Genomic DNA, 9,998 nt, shown 5'->3' on the forward strand with positions numbered 1-9,998 from the left:
CAGCATATAACATGTTTTGCACCAGTCAAATGGAAATTAATAATCCGATTTGATTTTGATTGATGATTTTTCATGCGAATTTTAGCCTCAGGACAATTAAAAACTGATGTGATTGATGCTTTCTATGTGGTCTTTGGCCTCAGGACAATTAAAAACTGATGTGAGTGATGCTTTTTATGCGGTTTTTGGGCTCAGCACAATTAAAAACCGATTTTTCCCATCTGATGTGATATGACCTTGCCGTGGTGGATGAGCTTACATAATTAACAGTATCACATCTATACATCCATGCACACTGAGTAGTAAAGTTTGTTTAACATCAAATTTACACCTTAGGAATGGTTGTGAGATTTATTTGTCATTTGTAATTGACCACTATTAAATTATAATGCTTACAGCGCCATCTATTGTGACATTTTGTAAGTATTTATTTTTCTTCTGCCATACGTTTTCCCCCTTCTCCGATAATACTCCGTTGCAATTTGACGTCATTATGAGCAGTGGTATTATTTCTACAGTGGTTTGAAAGTTTAACTTTAATTATAATTACCCTGTATATTTCGTAGCAATACAGAATATAACAGAATTGGTCCCAATTATTGTGTGTCATTTCACTGACTGTGTTTCATATTGTCACCGGTTGTCAAATTAGCTGAAAAGCCACTAACATAAAACATTCTACTGCTGGTATCTGCACCTGTTACCAGTATTGGCAGTTGGCAGAAAATGTTACTTACTTCCTGTTCACTGTTCATTCACACACATGTATTACACTGAACTAAATATGTGCTACAATAATTTCTGTAGCTATAAAACAACGCAGTGAAATATATATGGGAATTAATGGGTGAAAAATAAATACATGCAATATACTGTTTATTTTTGGGCTTTAATAACTGGAAAACTCTGTTTTGTTAAAAAAATTGACAAGCACTGGAATGATAGAATACATTAAAGCCGAAATTAATGAGTGTTTAAAAGTTTCATGACGTTGTGGTTTTTGGTGAAGTGGTGCTACTCGAACCACCATGGTGCGATCGTTTGAAATGCAATTGAAGCAGCTTCCGCTAGCTAAATGCGGCTGCAAAACTGCCTCTCCAACAATACCATGTAATTCTACCATACAAAATACAGCAGATTTCCTCACAGAACTTTCTTCATTATCATATGCCTGTAAACAAAACAAATTATTTATTGAAATAAAAATGAGATAAAGTAGCTAATTAGTCCTAGAAATGTTAACACTTAAAAATTATCTAAAATAATATAAACATCTGGAAATCATCAAAATATTATATGTTTTGTTTTTATGGTATGGGGTGATATTTTGTTTTTATTTCAGGCTGTACTCTTTCTTTCACACCATAGCAATTTTTTTTTTTTTTTTTTAATTTTTTTTTTGCATGTGAAGGTCTCCCAAATTAATGATATAACTGAATAATATTTAAGTTGGGTGATGTTAACTAGGCAAGTCTTTAATTTCATTTTCATTTTTAACATAACTCTGAATACACTCTGTTGTAAATGATACTTTGCAAACCCCAATTTCCTGTATTCTTGCTGGTCTGTTAATCCTTTATATGACATTTACTTATGAATGCAAAAAAGATTATGTCCCTGTGATGCAGAGTTATTTACAAATACCAATTTCTCATTAATGATTTTCCTAATAGTTGAATGTTTGTGTTACAACCGACATCCATCACATAGCAGTTCACATCATATAACAAAAATGTATACAATGTATCACAATATTTCTAATTCACTACTTACATTCACAAAATACTATATATAATATTCATGGCAGCAACAACAAGGATTGCAGATGTTCAAAAGTGATACCACAATTATTACATAGACATCACACAAACTTTGTTTAATTCTGTATTGGACAACACAGAGCTAAAAAATAATCAGTTCTTCTACTAGAAGCTTATTATAACTTCAGAATAACATTGGAAAAGTTTTACAAATAGAACAAAGAAATGCCAGGTTTGAAATAATACGAAAACCAGAAAATTCTGTCTTTTGTACAACATAATGTCACAAACCACGCAAAGGCGATAGGTTTGGACAGTAGTGCAGAACATCAGTTCAAATGTCTTGTAAGGCTTTACACTTTGAAGAACACACAATTTCAGCAGAGACAAGTAGAAGATACTAGAGTGCATCAAGGAGGCCCCATAATGCAATACATGGCATTAGCAAAATCTTAACAAACTAAGTTTCAAGACTTTTCACCACCATGTTACTTCCAATGATATTCAACAGCTGTCCACACAATCATGCTTCTTATTGTTGTAATATGGAATTACAATATCACAACAACAAAGGTGCCTATCTATCACCCCAACGGATTAAGTTGTTGAGATAAACAGCATTCGGCCATTTGTGTTTCTGTATTCAGTGTGAGACAGAAGAAAGGGTACATACTTTTAGGGGTGATAATAGGTGATTCTGAACAAGAAACTTCATATGGACATACGCCATATTCCGAATGGTTTCCGACATAGATCACATTCAATGTACACTGTTATTTGTTTTTTCGTATTATTCAAACATTGTCATTGCTGACAACATAACACAGCAGTGTACAGGAAGTTGTGACGAGCAACTTGATAGGGGCACTTGTGGTCTATTAAGGCAGGAAACTACCTCAAATTGTCATACAAAAGCTACCTTAGCTATGATGCATGCACATTGCATGAGATTTTCAATATTCTCATGTTCTCTTCACGAGCACAGACTACTAGCCCTAGAGAGAAAATAAATAGTACCTTTTTTGAAGGAAATTTAATTTAGTTTAACTTTGCACTGAAAAAATGTTTACATGGGAAGGAGCAGGTTTCGAGTTATTCAAGAGAAATGGACAACAGTAGTATTAAATATAGGGAATGTGTCTATATGAAGTTTTTTGTTGTTGTTCACAACCACTAATACCATCACTCCTCAAAGTGTATACCTTTCCTCCTGACTCAACATGTACACAACAAAGGAAAGAGAGAGAGAGAGAGAGAGAGAGAGAGAGAGAGAGAGAGAGAGAGAATGCACCAAATCTGTTTCTGTTTTCATACTGTAGCATTTCAAAGTTTGCCAGTTTTTACTATTTTAACACCACAATGGTGCAAAATGATGCTTGCTTAAAATTATGAATCTAAATTATATTTTTCATTTAACATTGTATTTGTATGAAACGTAGTGGTAGTTACTTAATACCTTTTAGCAAATTCACCAAGGCAGCATAAAATCTACATTTACATTTTGGTTTTCAGCATTACATTACATAAAAGAAATAAATAAAATAAAAATAAATAGGGGTCTCTGTTTCTACATGGTATTTTTTCTGCTACATTGTAACCTTCAAGTCACTTTTCATTTTCTACAAAATTTGTTTCTGCACAAACATTTGTATTTTTGAAAATGTTTTCAGTGTTATGTTTTTTAATAAATAATACTTCAACACCAAGGAAACAATGGCAACAAGTGTAGTCCATAACTGTGCAAGTGAGAAATCTTAATTAATCAAAGCTATAAAACAAACTGGGTCAACCAGGAGCAGTTTTAAAAAATTAAGTTAAAAATAAAAAATAAAAAAACTTCCTGATTTATTCAGTTTTTAACCACACTGTGTAAAAATAATACAATTTAAAATAGCAACATTTTTACTTGAATAGAGGATGGACTCTGAGCCAATGGAATGTTAGTGATGATTCTGAAGGGTTCGTGAATTGAACAGTAACATCTTTTCTATTTTATTTATTTCAGTGATAATCCCACACACCACAGATTGTAATATTTGCAAGCTACATTACAAGATAGGATCAAAGTTTTCTTCTCACAAAAGGGATTTCAATTTATTCTTTAAATTATATTTCCAGAGGGGTTTCACATCATTACAGATCCTACTTGCTTCCAATTTTCCTAATAAATCCAGTGGCTTAAAGTTATGGACACTTCTGGTTCCTCAAAGTATTTTAACTTCTGTAAAACATACCACATCATCTGAAGGTGACTAATATACAGACTATTCCATGGTAAAATAGCTTTGGTGATTGTAATATTACAAAACTGAAATTGGCCTGATTCACATAATGCTTGATTTTGTACAGGTCTTTGTATACATTCCTTTTGAGATAACATTTTAATTGTCCTCTCTACACCCTAACAACCACTTTTTTCATGTGTTGCAAAGAATAACTGTTCAGCCATTACTGATCTCAAAACTATTTTGATGGGAGAAATGGGTTGATCAAATTATATTCATTTTTGTATTGTCTTGCACATTATCACTAAAATAATGACAGCTTGTACTTATGAATACATTTCTATGATAAAATCTGGCATAGTTTTTGAATTCTGTAGAACATACAAGTATCATGTTGCGTGTCATCTGGTCTGACATTTAAATGATCTTTCATCCTCAGTATTTCTGAGGTTAACTTCAATAGGTGTATAGTGCAAGAGTCAAATGTCCAACTGTAACCTTGGGTTTCTTCCTGGGTAGTAAAGTAGTAATTTTCACGAAAGTCCACTGATACTGTGGCAATGTGTACATCAGATGACCCTTTAAGGGTTGACTGTATAAAAATCATTGATTGGAGGTCAATTTTGATCTTAATTCAGAAAATGAACCTATTTCACAATTTCACTGTGTCTTATTACACTGAACTTGGATCAACTTAATGAGGTTCTGTGTTGATCTGAATTACCCTGAGACATGCTTGGCAAAACTGCTAAATCATCTATTATCATGATTATCATGCTTTGACTGCAGGAATAAATTGTACATAATATACACAAAGTATTTATTGTTTAAAGGTTTGTGTTGTAAAGACAGTGGAAAATAAGCATAACAAACTTCCCCATAGCCAGAAAAGATCAAGACATCCCTCAAGTAAAAGAAAAGAAACAACATAATTCTCAGTGCCTAATGTTCTTCTACATAGAACATTGTCCACCACATCTGCCTAGAATGCTAGGTGGTGTGGCCTCAAAACACAGAGCTGTCATAATTATTTTTTAACCATTATTGCACAAAATACGCTACTCGACAGCTGATAATTTAAAGCCACTCACGTTTGGCTGTTAGAGGGCACAGCTGATTTGACTGCAGAGACAAACTGTAAACAACTGTTGCTTTGCATTAGGTTTTCAGGAGTTTGCTAAACATGATAAAAACATACATAACGCAGACTGTTGGCAATGGATTTAAATGCTTTTCTGTGTGAATGAAAGCTCCAATAGTTCACAAGCTTTAAAGTTATTTTTATTCAATACTAAAGAAACTATTCGTGCAGACAGTGGCAGAACTGTACACTTGCACTGTCTGTTTAAGTAGAGCTGTTATTGATATGAATTGACTTACATATGTTTACTTTTTCTGTTCGTCAATGTACATGCAGTTGCCAGCAGTTTAAGCATCTGTTCAGCAGTTAAAATTTAATTTCACTTATTTAGTTACTGCTATTCATGTCTAGACAGCATTTTTGTAGTAAATGTTCAGTCATTACTGTCTGGTGTCTGCAAATAGTTCTAAATTCCATTTTTAACTCTGCCACTTAAGTGTCTATGAAATGCCTTTAAATTAACACGTTAATTATGAGTTATCTCCAAGAGTTATTATGAGATCACTTATTATCTGCATCCATTACATAAATCATTGGTAACTTACTTAACACAGCCTCACAGATTGAAAATATTATTTGAACTTTAGCAGTGAGGGAGTCGTATTCACATATTTACTTGACACATCTTGTGTTAACAACAATTTCTTTATTATTATTATTATTTTCAACTTATATTAGCACAACAGAACCTGTTGTTGTGTGTACCGTCACAAGGGTGTGAACTTACAGCTGTAGTTGAAATTGATCTGATCCACAAAAGTGTGTTAATCATGGATGATATCAGTTCAGGGTGATATAATTTGAGATTAACGTTAATAAAAATGCTGATTTCTTACTCCAGCTTGATCTGAGTTCATTTTTTGTGCTAATCTAAGACGAACTGCTTTATGCAATTGACCCTAAGCACGTTGTTATATTTTGACTGAAACTTTGCAAAATAAGAGCGTGGAACAAGTTTTTCCAGTTTACATGAAAGGTTCATTATAAAATCTGTTATGTCTGCAGAATGTGTCATCATGTGTCTTCTTTCTGTTGAAACCCACTGATTAAATTCAATGCATTTTCTAATGAATGGTGCAGAAACATACTGAGTGGTGGTACCTTTAGCACTGGCTGAAATACAAGCTTTGGGGCAGACTGACCAGAATAAAATAAACTGTTCCCATCCCCCCCCCTCCCCCCTCCTTCTCCTCCTCCTCCAGGATATTCACTTTTAAAATTGGAATGCATTTCACGCAACTTTTATAAAAATCAGCTGTCTCCCTGTTCATAAAAACTATTTACTAAATCAATTACCTAAGGTTTAAGCTTCATCTATCTTTTCAGGCTAGTTTCTGTTCAGAAACCTTATTCTTTAAAATATTCAGTTTTTGGTACAGCTAATAGTCGGGAGCTGCAAGAGTATTTCAAATGTTTTACCAAGGTAGATGCTGATGCAGACAGTTATTGCAGTTTTTAACTTGGTGAAAACTGTTCCTTCATATCAAGCAACAAGTCCATATGAACAGAATTTTCTGGCACTTCAGCATCTAATGCAATTCTTATTTTCTTTCTTACATTTTCCCATAATTTTCAAAGTTTTTAACTTCTGTATATCCCTTTTTACTGCCTTCATTAAGTGACGTAATAACAAAAGATAGAACCCTACCACTATATGACTTTAGTTACCACTCCTCCCTTTGTTTTTAAACAAAATACAGGGCTATTACAAATGATTGAAGCGATTTCATAAATTCACTGTAGCTCCATTCATTGACATATGGTCATGACACACTACAGATACGTAGAAAAACTCATAAAGTTTGTTCGGCTGAAGCCGCACTTCAGGTTTCTGCTGTCAGAGCGCTCGAGAGCGCAGTGAGACAAAATGGTGACAGTAGCCGAGAAAGCGTATGTCGTGCTTGAAATGCACTCACATCAGTCAGTCATAACAGTGCAACGACGCTTCAGGACGAAGTTCAACAAAGATCCACCAACTGCTAACTCCATTCGGTGATGGTATGCGCAGTTTAAAGCTTCTGGATGCCTCTGTAAGGGGAACTCAACGGGTAGGCCTGCAGTGAGCCAAGAAACGGTTGAACTCGTGCGGGCAAGTTTCACGCGTAGCCCGCGGAAAATTGGCTCATGCCACAACTGGAGACTGACAGCGCCGACTTCATCTTTCAACAGGATGGTGCTCCACCGCACTTCCATCATGATGTTTGGCATTTCTTAAACAGGAGATTGGAAAACCGATGGATCGGTCGTGGTGGAGATCATGATCAGCAATTCATGTCATGGCCTCCACGCTCTCCCGACTTAACCCCATGCGATTTCTTTCTGTGGGGTTATGTGAAAGATTCAATGTTTAAACCTCCTCTACCAAGAAACATGCCAGAACTGCGAGCTTGCATCAACGATGCTTTCGAACTCATAGATGGGGACATGCTGCACCGAGTGTGGGAGAAACTTGATTATCGGCTTGATGTCTGCTGAATCACTAAAGGGGCACATATCGAACATTTGTGAATGCCTAAAAAAACTTTTTGAGTTTTTGTATGTGTGTGCAAAGCATTGTGAAAATATCTCAAATAATAAAGTTATTGTAGAGCTGTGAAATCGCTTCAATCATTTGCAATAACCCTGAATTATTTACTATTAAGAACAGTAACACTGAACAAATATATTTCTTAATAATTATTTGTACATATGTTTGAAACAACAGACACTGTAAGACAAACTCATAAAAATTGACCTAAAATTTTTAACATAGCACACAAGACAAAACACCCCAGTGATTTTCTTCTTCAATTTTTTCTTTGCCACTAAATGTCTATGAAATGACTTTAAATTGGTCACATTAATTAAGAGTTGCCTCTGAGAGTTGTAATGAGATGCTAATGGTTTCATTATTATTTTGGGTACCCTTCCATTACCTTTGCGTGTTATACAATGTGTTCTTCAGAGTACTTAATCAGCAAATTTCCCATAAACTGGATGGTAAATGAAAAAAGAAAACTTTAATTTATTTTCAAAATATTATGAAGTATCATTCTGCACTATCGTGGTATTAAAAATGTAATAAATTTCAAATAAAATGAAAGAGCTAATATATATTTGGTGGGTAGCGGGAGAAACAGGTGGAATGTGGGTGGAGTTGGGCATGCGTATAGAGCTGCTTGGAGGAAGGCAGTAGATGTGCTGGATATGAATACAGAAGGGATGATTGGCAGCTGCATGGGCTAGGCATGGGACACATGGGCACCGGAGCTGGTTGGGCATTTTTTTCTTTTTTTCTTTTTCCTCTTTTGTTGAACTCACATGAAAAGACCTCATAAAGCCAAATATCGAAAGACTATTATCTGACAATGAAACCTGTTAGAGGTGACAAAAGTTAAATAGTAATTATAGTTTAAGTTTGTTCTTAATTACTGAACTAATTCACTCACTTTGATGAGACTTTCCATTATTTCTTTCAGATGTGGATCTAAAATATCTTGCGTAGTGTGTTCAATGACATGAGTTAATATTTTTATTGCTCCCAAATTCATTGGAAGATCTCCTGTTTTTATCAATGGACAACCCCCCCCCCCCCCCACACACACACACACACACACACACACACACACACACACACACACACACACACACACACACACACACACACACACACACAATGCACTCCAAGTGTGGGTAGTGTCAAGCGACATTATTCCTGTCACATGACTATACACACAAAATGCAATCTAACTCAGTTCATAAATACAACTTAAATGAAAGCAGTTCATATAAACAAAGTGTTTTGAATTGAACATGGATACAAAAAAAATACATTTGTTCAAAACATCAATTCTAAGTCTAAATAAAATAAAATTTAAATCAACCTTTATTATTGAAAAGAAAGACAAAGTTAAATATTAATATGTCTAAACTTACTTTTGTATGGGAGTCCATGAACATTTTGGTAAAAATTTCAGTTACTCATTGGAGGTCAATGCGTCTTAGTCTGTTTTCATTTTGGAAATATGCTTGTAATGAGACCAGCCCATCCTTACGCTCATTCCAGTGTGTGCTGGCACAGTTGTTTATGATGTCCGATACGTTCTACAGGGAAAAGAAACAAAAAAGCATACCAATTGTAACATGTAAAAACACATTATAATATTTTGTCTCCATGTCCAAGTGAGAAATACATTAAGTTCATGTTTATTTTGAGACAATTAATTACACAAGTATACTCAAAATGGGTCTTTTTTATTATTTTTGTCAAATTTTAAAATTGTGCCACTTAAAGTTGTGGCATCATCAATGGATTTAAAAAAACTGTGCGCCATGGAAGTTGGTTCTACAAATATGTTCTCAGCACGTTACTTGTAAAACAATACATATGGTAATAATGTAAAAATATTAATGATGATGAGAGTTAAGGGAGACAAATTCTTGGACACTATTTATTGAGCTGCATGAAAATGGACCTGCAGGGTGAAATTCTCTACAGATACAAGTGAAATATGTGTATAAATACATGTAAATTACATTAAATATATGTTAAACATATTTAATATGTGCATATGTGGGCAATGCTACAGGTAAAAGGCTCATCCTAAACCCCTGGAACAATTTCAACCAAATTTGGTACACAAATTAATTACGATCTAGAAAGAGATACTGTGGGAGTAAAATCCACCAGCCTCCTATTAACAAGAGGGTGATACCATGGAGAGATATGAGGAGTGGAGGAGATGGACAGAGATAAGGGAATGTAAAAAATGGAAGGCAGGGGGGGGGGGGGAGGGGGGGATGGACAGAGAAAGGAAAGACGAGGAGAGGGACAGAAACAGAGGGAGGAAGATATATGTATAGAGAGAGGGGGGAAGAAGAAATGAACAGAAA

At 34.7% G+C, this 9,998-nt stretch overlaps 1 protein-coding gene across 1 annotated transcript in view; it reads right to left on the reverse strand.

The window, feature by feature from the left end:
- The window catches only part of LOC126184407 (CLIP-associating protein 1-A-like), a 378,388-nt gene that overhangs the window by 172,017 nt on the left and 196,373 nt on the right, over positions 1 to 9,998 (reverse strand). The window contains 3 exon segments of the mRNA XM_049926791.1: positions 1,025 to 1,171; positions 8,555 to 8,592; positions 8,990 to 9,085. Coding sequence (XP_049782748.1) covers positions 1,025 to 1,171; positions 8,555 to 8,592; positions 8,990 to 9,085 — 281 coding nt within the window.

Source organism: Schistocerca cancellata, chromosome 4 (assembly GCF_023864275.1).
Source record: "Schistocerca cancellata isolate TAMUIC-IGC-003103 chromosome 4, iqSchCanc2.1, whole genome shotgun sequence".
In the NCBI taxonomy this organism is placed as follows: Eukaryota; Metazoa; Arthropoda; class Insecta; order Orthoptera; family Acrididae; genus Schistocerca; species Schistocerca cancellata.